We start from the raw sequence: 17,298 nt of genomic DNA on the forward strand, positions 1-17,298 counted from the left end.
AAGGAGGTGAAGGACCTATACAATGAGAACTACAAGACATTATTGAGGGAAATCTACGATGACATAAAGAAATGGAAAGAGATCCCATGCACGTGGATTGGAAGAATAAACATAGTTAAAATGTCTATATTACCTAAAGCAATCTACAGATTCAATGCAATCCCAATCAGAATCCCAATGACATTCTTCACAGAAATAGAAAAAAGAATACTAAAATTTATATGGGGCAACAAAAGACCCCGAATAGCTAAAGAAATCCTAAAGAAAAAGAACAAAGCAGGAGGCATCACAATTCCTGACTTCAAAATATACTACAAAGCAATAGTAATCAAAACACCATGGTACTGGTACAAAAACAGACACACAGATCAATGGAACAGAATTGAAAGCCCAGAAATAAAACCACACATATACGGACAGCTAATTTTCGACAAAGGTGCTAAGGACATGCAATGGAGAAAGGAAAGTCTCTTCAATAAATGGTGTTGGGAAAACTGGACAGCCACATGCAAAAGAATGAAAGTGGACCATGTGCTATCGCCATTCACAAAAATTAACTCAAAATGGATCAAAGACCTGAAGGTGAGACCTGAAACTATAAAACTCATAGAAGAAAATATAGGCAACACACTATTTGACATTGGGTTTAAAGGAATCTTTTCGGATGACATGCCTACCCAGACTAGGGAAACTAAAGAAAAAATAAACAAGTGGGACTTTATCAGACTAAAGAGCTTTTATAAGACAAATGAAACCAGAATCAAGATGAACAAACAACCAACCAGCTGGGAGAGAATATTTGCAAAACATACATCTGACAAGGGGTTGATCTCCATAATATATAAAGAACTCACACAATTGAACAACAAAAAAACAAACAACCCAATCAAAAAATGGGCAGAGGAAATGAACAGACACTTCTCCAAGGAAGATATACAGATGGCCAATAGGCACATGAAAAGATGCTCAACATCACTAATCATCAGGGAAATGCAAATCAAAACAACACTAAGATACCACCTCACGCCCGTTAGAATGGCTATAATCACCAAGACAAAAAACAACAAATGTTGGAGAGGATGTGGAGAAACAGGAACCCTCATACACAGCTGGTGGGAATGCAAATTGGTGCAGCCTCTATGGAAAACGGTATGGAGATTCCTCAAAGAATTAAAAATAGAGATGCCCTATGATCCAGCCATCCCACTACTGGGAATCTATCCAACGCACCTGAAATCAACAATCCAAAGAGGCTTATGCACCCCTATGTTCATTGCAGCATTATTCACCATAGCCAAGAAGTGGAAGCAACCAAAGTGTCCCTCGACTGACGATTGGATTAAGAAAATGTGGTATATATATACAATGGAATACTACTCAGCCATAAAAAAAGACAAAATCGTCCCATTTGCAACAACATGGATGGGCCTGGAGCGTATTATGTTAAGTGAAATAAGCCAGAAAGAGAAAGACAAACACTGTATGATCTCACTCATATGTGGAACATAAACCAACACATGGACAGAGAAAACTGGACTGTGGTTACCCAGGAAGTGGGGGTGGGGGGTGGGCACAAGGGGTGAAGGGAGTCATATATGGGGTGATGGACAAACAAAAATGTACAACCCAAAATTTCACAATGTTAGAAACCATTAAAATATCAATAAAAAAAAAAAAAAAACGGAGGCTTGGGGATCATACAGATAAGGTTTTAAATCATAGTTCTGGTATTTACCAACTATAAGATATTAAAAATTGTACTTAACCTTTGAAATCTCAAATTAATTTACCTATAGGTAAAAATTTCATAATATTTGGGTTATTTTGAATATTAAATGGTAACAATAATATCAAGTATCTAATACATACTGGGATACCAGGACCACGCACGTTGTCAATTACTCTTCTCCTAGTGGGCTAAAATAATACATCTTTCTTCGTGGTATATTAATTGAAGATTAGAGTTCATAAAATCTATCAATTGAGAGTTCACAAGTCCATTAATCTTTGCTCAATATTAATTGTCTTAATTGATCTTTTTAGAAGAGCTGGAGAGGATAACAAGATTATTTCATCTAGTGAGAATTTAGAGTACAATGCTATGCGTTTTTCATTGAAAAATCTTAGTACTTTAAATATTAGATCTTCAAGTAGCTAAGTTAATAAAACACAAGACAAAAAACTTATAGGAAGTTAGAGGGCTTGACCTCTGGCTTGGGTAAAAAAGTCACAAACTTTCCTCAGGTCTGTTACAATATGAAAACTGCTCAGACAAAGTCCCAGAGCACTGAACCACTGAGTGGTTATTTCTTATAAAAGACCAGGGGTTGGAAGACAGGAATTAGAGGATGGCTAGGATCCAGGCCAGTTCAGAGCCTTTACAAACAAGAACTTCATCGTCTGGTGACAATTCTGTTCTAGGCATCAATGGTCTGCAATCTCTTTTGAGATCATATGATTAAGTCAAGAACTCAAGTTCTTTATCTTGGTGTACCTCCTAAAAACAATAAACATTGTGACCTAGAAGATTATGAGAATAGGGATAGTAAGTGTTCTAGGTCCACCAGAAATAGTGGGTTCCTATGGACAGGGCACACCAGTACAACTGAGCCTCACTGTGTAGTCTCTACACACCTAAGACAATCGCTGCACTATTTAAAGTGTTTAAACATTTTTTACTCTGAGTTAATCTTCCTAACATAATTGGACACCTGCTTCAGGGGTTTTCTCTTTTTTTATTATATTTTTTCCTTTACACATATTTATTTTAGAATTTGGGTAATTCGGAAAAGTAGAAAAAAGTCTCTAAGATAATCGTTAATGTTCTGGATATTTCTTTCCATTCTGTCCATGTTTTCCTGTTTTGGTTTTTGTTTTGCAAACAGTGCTCTAACTGTTGTTTTGCTTCTGTTTTCACTTAATCATTTTAACTTACTTTAAACATCATTTTCGTGTTAACATAAATTTCTCACAAATGCCATATTAATAGGTGCATAATGGCCCATCAAATGAGTGTACTGTGATTATTTAACAATTATCCAAGAATGAAAAACTGTTTTAAAAGATAATATCCAATAATGGCAAAGACCTAGTAAAAATGGAGTTATTCAATATACAGATCCCATGGAAAGTGATTTATTAGAAATGTTAGAAACTATAAAGAATCTCAAAAATCTTCATTCCATTGTTCTCAGATTTTTGGAATCCATTTTAGGGAAGTAAACGTAAATGGAGAAAAAATTCCAGGCACGATACTATTTAACAGAGTGTTCGTTGATTGCTTCTTAAAAGTTACACCAGCATTGCAAAAGTAATGAAAATAATTTCCTCTACACTGTCCATTTTCTTTCCCCCCTGCCCCTTGAAAGCATTAATGTGGATTGCTCGTTTCTCTTATAAATATTTACAAGTCAAATTTTTTTTACAGCAACTATCTTGGGGCTGTTAGGGTATGAAATGTACATCATAATTATTTTCTGCAAGTAATTTCCAAATAGGAATCAACTTTTAGGAGATTTCTAGAAAAGGAAAGAGAGGGCATTTGACCTGATTCACATCATCCCTGCAAAACCTTCAGTACAGATCCTAGACAACTGATGCTCCTTCAAAGCCTCTACCAGAATTTTATTCCCAGATGGAGTAGGTTAATATATGCCCATACAGTGAATCAAATTTCAATCTTAACACCAAATAGAAGTGTATCCTGCCTACCCAACCCTTCCTACTCTCTTTGGTAAGTATGCCTACAAAGTAGGGTGCAGCTTAAAATGGAAAAGAGTCCTCCTTTCCATTGCCAGTAGATATATAAAAATTCTATTACACTGATTAAATTGTCTCACCATCTTAAACTGGAGTTTTCATAGAAAGCAGCATAACCTGTTGGCAAATGACTATCACAGAGAGTAATGGCAAATCCTATACCGAAACACAGCCATTGTTTGAAAACACTAATTGGAAACTCATCCATTGGATCAATTATTTTTTCCTCTAGGAATATTTTTTTTTAAAGATTTTATTTATTTATTTTTCCCCCCAAAGCCCCAGTAGATAGTTGTATGTCATAGCTGCACATCCTTCTAGTTGCTGTATGTGGGACACGGCCTCAGCATGTCCGGAGAGGCGGTGCATCGGTGTGCGCCCGGGATCCGAACCCGGGGCCGCCAGCAGGGGAGCGCGCGCACTTAACCGCTAAGCCACGGGGCCAGCCCCGTCCTCTAGGAATATTTTTAAAGCTAGGTAGACTACCTCAAAGATGAAGAGGTGTTTTCAAAATTATACTCTTTGATAAATTTACTATAAAGAAGAAAATCATCTATTAATATTTACTCTGTAAATTTTTTCAAAATAAAGTCATTTCCTCCATGCTCTTTGGTGCACAACTCAGATGCCTGAGCTGACCTCAAATTTCCTTTTTGGAAAATATTGACTCTAATTGCAAATTCAGCAATTAGAAAAGGAATGAATTTCATATGGACAGAAATAAAAGGCAGGCTCTTCTGTTTGCCATTTGGTTGCTTCTATGTCTAAAAATCTAAAGAACAAAAAACTGATTGCAATACTTTTTGACAGAAATCTCACCTCCAAGTCTCACCAGAATGTTCAGTTTTACATTGTCTACTATTCAATCACAATCCTACACACCATTGAAGCACCAATGGCATTCTCCAATGGTGTTGGAGAGACAGTATAAAAGGCCCTGCTACTTATGTGTGTTCTGTAAACAAACAACATCAGCAGCATCTGCAAACACGGTAATAAATGCAGATCTTACAAGCCACCTCAGACCCACTGATTCAGAATATTTTACAAAGATTCCCCATGTGATTCATCTGTATACTAAAATTTGGAAGCACTCCACAAGACAGGTGGTTCTCCTCCTCAGGTGCACATTAGGATCACCTGGAGTGCATTATTTTAAAAAAGTGCCTGATTCCCACTCCTTAGACAACATGCATAATTTTGGCAGAGCAATAAGAGTGTAGTTAAAAATAAGAGATCTAAAGTCATAAAAAGCACATTTGAATAGGAGCTCGCTCACAAAAAGTGTTTTTATATATAATTTACATCTATGAAATTCATTTTCCTCAGAGAATTATAGAGATTATAAAAGTAGTAATATGTATGAACATATTTGTAAATTATAAAACCCTAAACCAATGATATTGTTAATGATTGGCATAATATCAAATAAATAGATTTTTTTAAACAGATTAAGCACTCTCCCTCCTAAATAGTGATATTCAAAGTGGGGTCTGTGGGTCACCTGAATTGGAAATAAAAGATGCTTTTTAAAAATGCAAATAGTTCTTCCCTGCCTTGTGCATTGTATCTCAGGAAATAGAATACAGAAGCCTGTATTTTAATAAGCTACCAATGTACTTATTATCTGACTTCAATTCCCTGCCTCATGAGCTACAAGAGGAATTCAAAAAACTAAACTCACAGCTGTGACCACCAGTCCAGGTAAGGCTGACATACTTGTTGTCCCTCCTACTTCAGCGATCTCTTTATTCATATGATAATACTGTACAGCCTCCTTAAACTCACACGCAGTTACTCTTCTGAATTACTCCAGGTAATGGAAATTTTCCAAAGTAAATGGAAAGGACCAATTGGACAGAGATTGAGTTCATTCTGCAGGGACTTTCTGAGTACCCAAGAGCTGAAAAACTCCTTTTTGTGATGTGTTTGGTGATGTACTTGGTGATCCTCCTGGGGAACAGCACCTTGATCATCCTAACTCTCCTGGATTCCCGCCTCCACACGCCCATGTACTTCTTCCTTGGTAATCTATCTTTCCTAGACATTTGTTACACATCCTCCTTTATTCCCTCAGTGCTGATACACTTCCTATCCAAGAAAAAAACCATCTCCTTCACTAGATGTGTTGCTCAGATGTCTGTCTCCTACACGATGGGGTCCACAGAGTGTGTGCTCCTAGCAGTCATGGCATATGACCGTTACGTGGCCATCTGCAAGCCTCTGAGATACCCCTTCATCATGAGGAAGGCACTTTGTGTTCAGATGGCAGCTCTCTCCTGGGGATTGGGCTCTCTCAACTCATTGACAGAAACTATTCTTGCAGTACGTTTGCCCTTCTGTGGAAAAAATGTCATTAATCATTTTGTTTGTGAAATATTGGCCTTTGTCAAGCTGGCTTGCACAGATATTTCCTTGAATGAGATTACTATAATGTTAGGCAATGTAATATTTTTATTTTCTCCATTACTGTTGATTTGTATCTCCTACATTTTCATCCTTTCTACTGTACTAAAAATCAATTCAGCAGAAGGAAGAAAAAAAGCCTTTTCCACCTGCTCAGCCCACATAACAGTGGTGACTGTGTTTTATGGAACAATTCTCTTCATGTATATGAAGGCAAAGTCCAAAGACTCTGCCTTTGACAAACTGATCGCCCTGTTCTATGGAGTAGTCACACCCATGCTCAATCCTATCATCTATAGCCTGAGGAATGCGGAGGTGCATGGAGCTATGAGAAAGTTGATGAGTAGACACTGGTTCTGGAGGAAAGGATGAGAAACTTCATCTTTGAATTCATGTACAAAATAAGCTCATATATTGGAGGCAACGGTTTTTAACATAAAGAGAACAAAAGAAATAAATGCATACGTATAATCACAGAATTTAAGAGTTGGAAGGAAATTTCAAGATGATAACCTAACTTTATCTTTTTATGAAAATGACTGTTATAAAAATGTAGGGACAGCTGGTCTAAGAAATGAGAGTAAACTTTTAGAAGAAGAAAAAAATGAAATTAAGCTTTTCCAAGAAGATCCAGTGCATATGTCTACTTAACATTTATTTTTCAGTCCCCTTTTAGAGAAAACTGTTAGAATTCATGTTTTTCTGTTTGTTTATTATTGGTTTCTTTTTTATACCCAGGGACTTGATCTGGCCCTAACTTAATTTTTCAGGTACATATTTCCCCTTCTTCTTCCCCTCTCCAAGCTTCTCCCACCCCCTTTGCACATGCTGTGCTCCGTTCACTATGTAGTTATGCAATTATATCACGGTCTTTCACACCTAAGAACAATAGTGTATGCCACTTCCTCCCCATCAGCACATTTCTCCTTCTACGATGACATACTACTAATCTCATTGAAGACAATTCAAGTGTTATATCTTATGCAAATCATTCCAAATTTACCCAGAGTTAATTCTTCCTTCCTCCATACTGCCTTGAACTTTACCTCCATTATAGCAATTTACCTTTGATACTATAATCATTTGTTAGCTTCTGAAATTTCCCAATGGCAGAACTCACTGTTCTCTGCCTGAAGTAACGTTAAATTAATTAAAAACAGTAGGCAGTAATTATCTGTTGAATTAATTAATTACTTAAAATTTTAAAAGGATAGTAAAATATAGTCCAAGTACTTGATATAAGAAAGAGAGACAAGAGAACTTGAATTTATGTATTATTTCATACACCAAATGACAAACCTAAAAGCTTTTGTAAAATAACAGCTACTTTTAAATGTATGGAAAAATAAGGGCAGATTAAAGATTGAATAAAATATACTGAAGAGGTCATTGGAGCTGGATAAGACAAAAATCATATCACTATATTTTATTCTCTAATAAGCAATTGCTGAGAAAAATATATCAATTGTATAAATCCTTCTTAAAGAACACTGACAATTTCACTCTTTCAGAAGCAATAGTCTCATTTTTAATATTTTCCTTTAAAAAAATCCCCTTGAAATTGCTAGTGTGTAATTCTATATAGTTGCATTTTTTTGCATAATATCATATCATATACATTTGTATGATATATAGTTGAGTGGCCTGATACATTGTCATAGCCTGAATTGGACCAGGAGATCACTTACGCAGAAGGGCCACACAGCAAAGATTTTAATAAGCCAGTAGCACTCAGGAGGGCACCCTTGCTTGTTCTCACCAGCGTGATGTTTTGGAGCCTGATCGGAGTAGTGACACGTCAATGTGGAAGCGAGGCCCAGTTCATGTTGTCAGAAGACAAGCAGAATGAAGAGGACGTCCACACAGGGAATGGCTCAGCTCAGGTTGTCAGAGCCCGAGCAGGATGAAAGGGGCATACACACAAGAGAGGGGTGTGGTTGCCAGCACCTGGTTGAGGATTACGTGCAAAGCAAGGCACCTGGCAGAACATATTAGAACACAAGCAGGGTAAGGAAAATGTCGGGCTGCTATGGAAAGGAATGGGGCAGGTAGCTGGGCGTGATTTGTCAGAGCCTGAATAGGTTAGGAAGACATCCACAGTGGAGTGATTCAGATCGTGGCCGTCTAAGCCTGAGAGGGGTGTAGAGTGAGTCCTTGAAGAAGAACCTGAATGGAGTGAGAAGGGCACACCTGAGGAGGGGAAGATTGTCAAGTGTGTCAGCACCTGATCAGGCTGAAGCAGGCATCCTGGAAGTGGGACGGCCTTGACTGAAGTGTCAGATCTCAAGTAACTTAAAGGGATGTTAGTGTGGGGACAGCGGGGTGATAGGGGGTAATGTGAAGTAAAGGAAATGGGAGATCCATTACATACAGGGGATAAAACCAATAATAAGGAAACACCTTAGATATGAGAGCCACGTTTCTCAGTGTCAGAGAAGGAGCTACAAATATGGAAAGGGGGAAACGTATATTTCCATCCATTATTTCTTTCTTTAAATATTATTCTGCCAATGCTTTCTCCTTTTCAGACTCCAATTACAAGTATATCAGACCACTTAAAGTTGTCTCACAGCAATTAATGGTCTGTTCATTTTTTACTTTTTCTCTCTGTGTTTCGTTTTGAAGAGTTACTGTTGCTCTGATTCCAAGATCACCAATCTTTCCTTCTGCAGTGTCCAATTATTTTAATTCCATCCAAAGTACAGTGGATATATTCATTTAGATGTATTCTTTATTTCTAGACCTTAGATTTTGTCTTTTTGAAATATTTTGTATCTCTCTAAATTTAATCTTCTATATCTCAGATGACATGGTTGAATTTTTCTCTGCCTTCTTAACTCTATGGAATATAGTGACAATAATTTTTAACGACTTGTCTAGTAATTCTATCAGTATTATTTCTATGTCTCTTTTTTTAATCTACTTTGTTTTTTTTCAGCTTTATTGAAGAATGATTAACAAATAAAAATTGTACATATTCAAGTTGTACGTGATGTTTTTAAGGTATAAGATGCGCTAATTTTATTCCCAGCCTTGTATGAGCTCTGAATATGATTCCTTTAATCCACTTGGGTGATTCTTTCCCAGACCCAGTTAGATTCCTCACACAGCTGCACTGATCAGGACTCAGTTGAAGACTCAGGGGCATCCTCTTAGATCGCCAGAGCTCTTTTCTCTAGCTTCCTCCTCTCTGGTATTTTGTTCTTGAAAACTAGCTTCCTTGCTCTCCCTGGCTTCTCAAACCCATCCTCTAAACTCAGGGAGACTCCATATGTGTTCCCTCTCCCTATCTTATTACCTGGAAACTCACTCAAGGAAGTAAGCGGGGAAAATTATAGGGCTCATTTCATTCGTTTCTCATCTCTCAGGGATCACTGTCCCATGTTGCTTGATGTCCAATACCTTAAAATTAGTTTTTCATGTGTGTGTTCTGTTTTATTTTTATTGTTTCCGTTAGAAAGGCAAATCTGATCCCTGTTATTCCATCTTGGTCAGAGGCAAAAATGAAAATCCTCCCCACCTATCTGTTTTCCAGAAAAGCAATTTTTTTAGTATATTCTAGTGTGGGTGGCTGTGGAGTAAAGCTGGAAGAGAGAGAGAGAAAGAGAGACAGAGAGAGAGAGATCTTGGGGTACCTTATGTTCTATCCCTAAGTACTGCCAGGGTGATAGGCCTAGCCTTGTAAAACACTAATAAATGTTGCTCAATATATTTGAAATAACAGGTAAATTCAAATAACTGACGCTAGAATCTAGCTAGAAAAAACATCAAAAACGGACTGTATCAAAATGATAAGCCCATCACCCAAGCTGATTGACAAGTCTTCTAGAATTAGCAAACAAGAACAGAAAACAATTATTATAATTAAAATAATTATTGTAAACAAATAAATTATTCCTATTTCAGAGAAGAGGAAATTAGACTGGAATTTAAGAAATTGCCTAAGATCACTAAGCTTGTACAGAAAATCCAAATTAGAATTCCTTACTCCAGATCCCAAGTGTACTCTTCTTTCCCTTAATACCACAGCTCAGACCAATTATAGGGAAACATAGCCAACCATTCTATAGACATTTGTCCTAAACTCCTCCCTAGACAACATCATCCACACCTAGGGCTCAATTTCCTTCTCTGTGCAAAAGATTTCCCAGTGTATAGCTTTAGTCCTGATTTCTCTCCTGGACTTCACTAGTCTGTCTTCAACTGGAAGTCTGACCAAGAATGCATAGCCACCAGTCAATCAACTTACATCCTTATCTATGTGAAGTCATCATCCTAAGCTTCTCCTCTCATCCAATCAATGGCTGCATTGTAAGTTCTTTACTTATGCCAATGGAATCATCTTTGATGACTCTCTGCCCATATTTGAGAGATCCTCAAATCCAATCCTACAACCCTGTAATTCCCATATTCATCCTATCTTCTTCATCCCATTGCTCTCTGTTTAAGTCTTCATTGCCTCTATGGCACTGTTGCAATGGACGTCTAAGTCACCTCTCCCATTCTCAATCAATCCTGCATTCTGTCACAAGACCAGTCTTTCTAACCTAAGAGCTTGACCTGATCACGTCAAAGGAGTGTGAGAAAATCTTCACTGACTGTCCATTTTCTACAGAATAAAGCTCAGTAATACATGATTCTTGACAGTAGCTTGGCACCCTCAAACCATTTCACCTTCATCTTTGGAATGAATGCTAATCAATAGGCCTAAAAGGATCTCTCCCTTCTCCTGCTTTTGATAAAAATTAGTAGCAATTGGTTGCTGGGTTTGAATTTATTTTTTCATTTGATTGTCACAACAACCTCCTGATGTAGACATTTCTGTATCCATCTTCCAAATGAAGTAACCAAAGCACAGAGAGGTCAAATTCAGTTTTTTCAAGCTCACACAGCTAAGAAATGGAAGAGTAGAAATTCAATCCTGAGTTCTTTGGTTGTAAAGCCCATGATTTTCCACAATACCACATCACCACTCCTGTTGCAGCAATAACTAAATTGACCAGTATTGACATTGTAAATTTTTCCACAATTTGTTTCCTTCAAATTTCCACAAATTTCTCTTTTTTCAAGAGGAGTATATAGCACATCAGGTAGAATAATATGCTTTGTGATTTTAATTGAGAACCCGGCTGTTATATATTTTATTTTATTGTGCTAATGAGGGTTCAGTGGAAAAGATAATGAACAGGATTTTTTTAATTAATATCCATTACCATCTGAACATTGCTCCTCACTTTGTTCACAAACCTTTTTATTTGTCATGATATGTCTGTATTACTTCTTCAATATAGGGGCATTCTATGTCTTGACTTTAAAAAGTCATTTATTATTTCTTATATGGAATATACCATTAACCTTGACTTCCAATGTCTCCTTTTCATTGTATTTAAAAAATAATAAGTAATTCTAGCCCCATCCTGTTATTAATTTATTAAAATGACCAATTATAAAATATAAAAAAGACTAGTCATAGGCCACAAAAGAACAAGAGATCCGTGGTGATCTAGTGTGTGTGCTACTGCAGTTGACTCAAATCAGGCAGAGCAAACCACAACGTTAATGCCTATGATCCTATCAAAAGCCTTAAGAGGTCTTCACAAGGTGAAGGCACCATCATAAGCTTTTACATATTTGTTTTAGTCAGTTGCAGAAAAGTACCCACTTGGAGATAATAAACCCAAGGTCAGATAACAGAAAATTTTAAGAGGAATATAAGCTTGACTTAGGAAGGCTCTGTATAGAAAAACAGGCTTGTGAGTCTTGAATACTTTCTACCTTCTCATCCATAGATCAGATTCACCCTGCCCTTATGCAGGCAGTGAAGGTGAAATCTCTGAATGAGGGTAGAATAGTGAATATGACTGGTTGGAATTAATAATTGCCTTAAATCTAATCACTGTTAGCTGTTACTTATGTACACTCTCCTTCTTTCTATCACCTCCATTCTTTCACCCTTTTATTACTCTCCCAATGGGCATAGATCATTGCTTACAAGGATTATCATTGGATAATGATTGGTCAATCCATTGACCCCAAACTATCTTGATGTTGTCATCCTTTGGACAGACTAGATAAATCTTTAGTATGATTTTCTCACATGCCCTAAAGTTAATCGCAGTACATCTTCTGTCTATTTCTTCTACACCAATGGGCAACCCTCAACCGGGGTCCAAGCCATCACAACAATTCTATTGACTCTGGGGACAACTCTATGATAAAGTGCAAATAAGTTTTACACATTTACCTCACATTTAGTTGTCTGGTCCAGAGGGGATATACAAACACTATGAAAGTTGCTGAGTATACATTTTTTAATTCCTTGTATATTGTGATTTGTATAATAAGGTATATTCATATATTTCAATATTTTATACCGATTTAGTGCATTTGGGGTATTATAAATTCTCTAATGTAGATACCGTGTCTTTTCTTTATAAGTGCTAACAGGTTTACTTATACCTTTGGATTTAAGGAACCAGGTGTTAGGGAAATGCACAATACAAAAGGGTAACAGTAGTTTCACTGAAACACCCTATAGCAAATGCTTATCAATTTTCACAATATACCTGCTAGAATTTTGATTGGGATTGCCTTGAACCTACATGTCAATTTAGAGAGATATGACATCTCTGTATTATTGAATCTTCTAATCTATTAGGAAGATACAGCCTTCTATTTATTTAGGGCTTCTTTAATTTCTCTCAATAATGTTGTATTGGTTTTTCCTGTATAAATGTCTTGAACATATTAGATTTTATCATATATTTTTATGTTGTTGGTGCTACTATATATTGTTTGTGTTTTACATTCCATTTTCTACTTTTTTGTTATTGATATTAATGATTTTTCTAAGCTAAATTTGTAGCCAGCAATCTTGCTAAATTCACTTATTAATTCTAATAGTTTGTAGACCATTTGGATTTTCTATGTATACAATGTCATTTGTAAATAATGACAAATTTTTTCTTCCTCTTTTATATCATTTGTCATTACTTACACTGATTATGAATTCCAGTATAATATTGAATGTAAGTGATGACAGCATGCATTCTTGTCATCTTTTACTTTATTATAAATACTGATATATATGAGTTTTTATCCAACATTTTACTTTTTGTTTTCTATTCCCAAATGTTCTGTTATCATTTGTCTCTCCTTTCTTTCTTTCCTGGGAGCAATTTGTCACTTTTGCTTCATTTATTTTTTTTTTTCACTTCTTTGAGGCAATGCTAACCTTAGAGGTAAAAATATATATCCCTGACTATAAGGTTATAATAATATATATACACTTTTATTACTTCCTAGAAAATGCTAAACCTTTAACTCCACTTAACTTCTCCCAGTTTTGGTGTTATTGATATTATAATTTTTAATTCTACATATAACTTAGAAGCTGAAAACATTATGATTGCTGTTTTTTACAACTGATAATCATTTATATTGACCCATATATTCATCCATCCACATGCTTATTGTTCCTACTGTTTGTTTCTATCTGAGCTCATTGTCTTTCCACCTGACTAGTTATCCCTTTAGAATTTCTTTCAAAGCAATTCTGCTAGAGACGAATGGTGTGTGTGTGTGTGTGCGCGCATGCACACGGAGGAGGATTTGGAAGAAGGGGTCTGGAAATGTTTTCACTTGTGAAGGATATTTTCACTGAGTATATAATTATTGGTTGGTAATTATTTTCTTTCAACACTTTAGAAATGCTGTTCTTTATATTCTAGTATACGTTGTTTTTGTTAAGAAGTTACCTCTAAGTTTCCTTGCTGCTTCCTTGATGAAATGTCTTTGTATTTTCCTTTGACTGCTTTTTATATTTATCTTTATTGTTGGTTTCTGAAATTTTACAATAAGGTTCTTAAATGTGGCTTTCTTTTCACTTACCTTCCTTGATATTGTAGATCTCCTTGAGTTTGCAGCATGATGTTTTTCATAAGTTTGAGAAAATCATCCAGTATTAGCCATTTGCTATTCTACCTCATTTCCTCTTTGTCCTCTCTCTGAGTGTTCAGTTGTACAGTTTAGATTTTTCCAACATGTCCCATATAGCTCTTACAGTCTTTTCTGTATTTTCCTTCCTTTTTCTCCTCCATATGCTAGTCTGGATACTTCCTACTGATCTATATTTCAGTTTGCTAAGCCTTTCTTCAACATTGTCGAATCTGTGCTTAGATTTACCTATTTAGTTCCTAATTCCAGTTATATTTTTCAGCTCCATAGTTTCTGCTTGATTTTTTTAAAACACAATTTCCAATTCTCCAGTGAACTCCTCATCTTGTTATGTATGTTGAGGGACATGTTAACATCAGTTATTTTAAAATCTGTGTGTGATAACTCCTGTATTTGGATCACCTGAGGGTCTTCCAATTGTATATTTTTATCTCTTGATCGTGTATCTTAGTATGCCTGGTACTGTTTTTATTAAATGTCAGATATTGTATATGAAAAAATGCAGAATCTCTGGATGATGTATTATTTAGACAAAGAGAATTCACTTTATCCTCTGATAGAAACCTGGAGTAGGGGAAATTGCCTTATATCAAAGAGGGATTGAGATAATTTAGAGTTGGAATTTTAGCCAACTTTAGCCAATTTAGCCAAAATCTGGTTCATCTCCTTTTTTAGATTTACATGCCTAAAGCCTGAAGCAAGATCCTGGAGTTTATATGAGGGAGCTTTCTCCTTCATGGGTTGCTGAAACCTCACCTAATGTGTTTCATCCCTTTTGGCTCAATTTCTAGGCCTCTTACTCTGAGCAGCTTAAGAATCAGCAAATGCCTCATGTGGAGAACCAATGACAACTGTTGGGTTCACTTTTCTGCAGCTCCCTTCAACTCAGGACCTTGGCCTCCCTTCAGTTCAGAATGGGATGTCTTCACAGGCCCAAAGTCCAAGTATTTTCTTCCCTGACCTGTTAGATTGCCAAAATCTATTCTCACTTTTCTGCCTTTTAGCAGCATCCCTCTGCCCAGTTTCTAGCCTGTCAACAGGCAAGAATGAAGAATCAGCAAATGACCCAAGAGGAAAAAAAGAGGAGCACAGAATGTATGGCTCGCTTAAATGAGCTTCCTTTCTCATAAGAATCTTATCCTCATATACTGACTTCCTCAGAAGCAATCTAATTCATTTTTTAAAAATTTATACTATCTAGCTTTTTTAGTTTTCCTAGTGGGACCATTAGCTCCTCCACTTAGATGTTCAATACTGTTAACTTTATTTTACATTTTTTATCTGTCTGCCTGACTAGAGTGTAAGCCCTATGAGGGCAAGAATGTTTGCCTATGTTCACCAATGTATCATGTGTGCCTGGAAGAGTGATAAGAAAATATTAGAAACCAGAAAATATATTTGAATTGAATCAAATATCTTTTGGGGACCCAATACATGATCTATTGTGAAAGGAAGATCACTTCGAGCTTAATGCTCTGCAAACCTACTACTTTCGAGTACAGTTTCCCCCCTTTGCTACCCTATTCTGCTTAAGATAGACATTCCAGATTAGGAAGAAATTTTTACCCCTGGGTATAGTTGTTGCAGACCTCATCAATATTTACTATTACAGTGGCGTATTCAGGAACTGAGAAAAAAATAAGGTAAAATGGGAGAGTTTTATTTGATAAATTTATTGTTGGCTAAAATGGCTATGGACTATTTAAAAGTAGATTTTGTGTGCCTTAAAAATTAAGATTCCCTTTGTAAAACAAAGAAGAAGATTGCAGAAAACATAAAATGTTTATAGCTCCAAAATATTAGAGCAAATGTAAAGTCCATTTTCTTAGTACCAGGTATCAATGAGCTCCCAGGAATCCTATAAAACATATTTCTAATTATTTTAGTGAGACAAAATGGAGAAAAGAAAAATAAGTAAAAAACACCTGGTCACTATCTGATGTCTAGTAAACATAAAGCAAATTTCAAAGTGAATTGTGAAAAACATCATTATAATAGAGTATCTGGGTAGATCTGATCAGGCCAATAGATCTGCAATGTGAGCAATTCTGAGATACAATTGTTACTGAACCAATGTGGGGTCGCTTCTTGGTGAGTTGAAATCAAAGGTCTCAAAGGAGACCACAGGGAATCACTTCCAAATCTGTGGCTCCCTAAGCAAGGCAAAGCAGGTGCCTTTTATTTCAGTTGGAGAGTGAACAGTCAAAAGAGAAGTTTTGTCATCACCTGTAGAGGTGGGTATAAGCTTGTGCAGGAATACTTTGAAAACATGCTTTCACATACCTTGCATGTTATGCTAATAAGGCTCAAGCTTCTGCTGGGGCACAGATCTTAATACTAAAATGAAGCAAAGGTAACTTTTGGGCACTTCTCAGCTGTCTGTGCAAACACTGCTCTTGCGGTGGGGTTTGGACTGATTCAGGGCGGTTGGTAATTGCATCTCTTAACATAACTAAAAAAAAACTTTGAGAAACAGTTAAGCGCATTTGAAACCTCTTTGAGATACTTGGGCAGTTAGTTGGTGACAGAATTACTTGCCTCATGGTGATGTATGCCTAAGACCTCAGTAGACAGCTTCACATATTTTAGCACAGACCACGGTCAATTGTCCTGAAGATTTTATGTCCCAAGCTACTTTCTGTCTGGGGTCCAGTTAATGGGCCCTCACATATCATACAGCTTGTTTAAAAACTTATGGTGATAAAAACGTACCTGAGGATAAAACTCTTTATTTCCAGAGAAGATGAGAAACTGCTCTGATCTACACTAATTGAATCAGTGTTATTAATAATAGGCTGACATCCCTTCTAACTGGATCCAAATATTCAAAAGTGAGCACACCTGTGATCTTCAATAAGTATAGATCTATTATTTTATTAAATTCTACCAAAATCTACCAAAATTTAACAGCAGCTAAATGCTTGACAAATTTTATGTTTCAGACCAATATTTTCCATGGGTATCAGGCAGGCAGTAGACACAAATCTACACCCGTCCAGAGTAATGCTGTTTATGACTCAAGGAAAAATTCAGCAAGAAAAACTATTAGTTTACTTGTAACTTTACTTGATCTTTCCTCAGCATCCATTCTGTATGCAGGGCATAGTTTCTGCAGAGCTTCAGGGTAACCTAAAGAAGGCAGTTAATAGCCCATTCATAGAAACTTGAGGAACTTAT

The 17,298-nt window shown here is 36.4% G+C and overlaps 1 protein-coding gene across 1 annotated transcript; it reads left to right on the top strand.

Annotated features, from left to right (window-relative positions):
* Positions 1-5,598: 5,598 nt before the first annotated feature.
* Positions 5,599-6,537, top strand: LOC131393677 (olfactory receptor 13D1-like). Its single transcript, XM_058524727.1, has one exon. It carries the CDS (start codon positions 5,599-5,601, stop codon positions 6,535-6,537), a length of 939 nt encoding a protein of 312 aa, XP_058380710.1.
* The last annotated feature ends 10,761 nt before the right edge of the window (positions 6,538-17,298 follow it).

The sequence above is a fragment of the Diceros bicornis genome, chromosome 28, assembly GCF_020826845.1.
Source record: "Diceros bicornis minor isolate mBicDic1 chromosome 28, mDicBic1.mat.cur, whole genome shotgun sequence".
NCBI classification, from domain to species: Eukaryota; Metazoa; Chordata; class Mammalia; order Perissodactyla; family Rhinocerotidae; genus Diceros; species Diceros bicornis.

Excerpts from the sequence above, each read along its gene's own strand:
- LOC131393677 (XM_058524727.1), top strand. The coding sequence starts at position 5,599 with ATGGAAAGGACCAATTGGACAGAGATTGAGTTCATTCTGCAGGGACTT.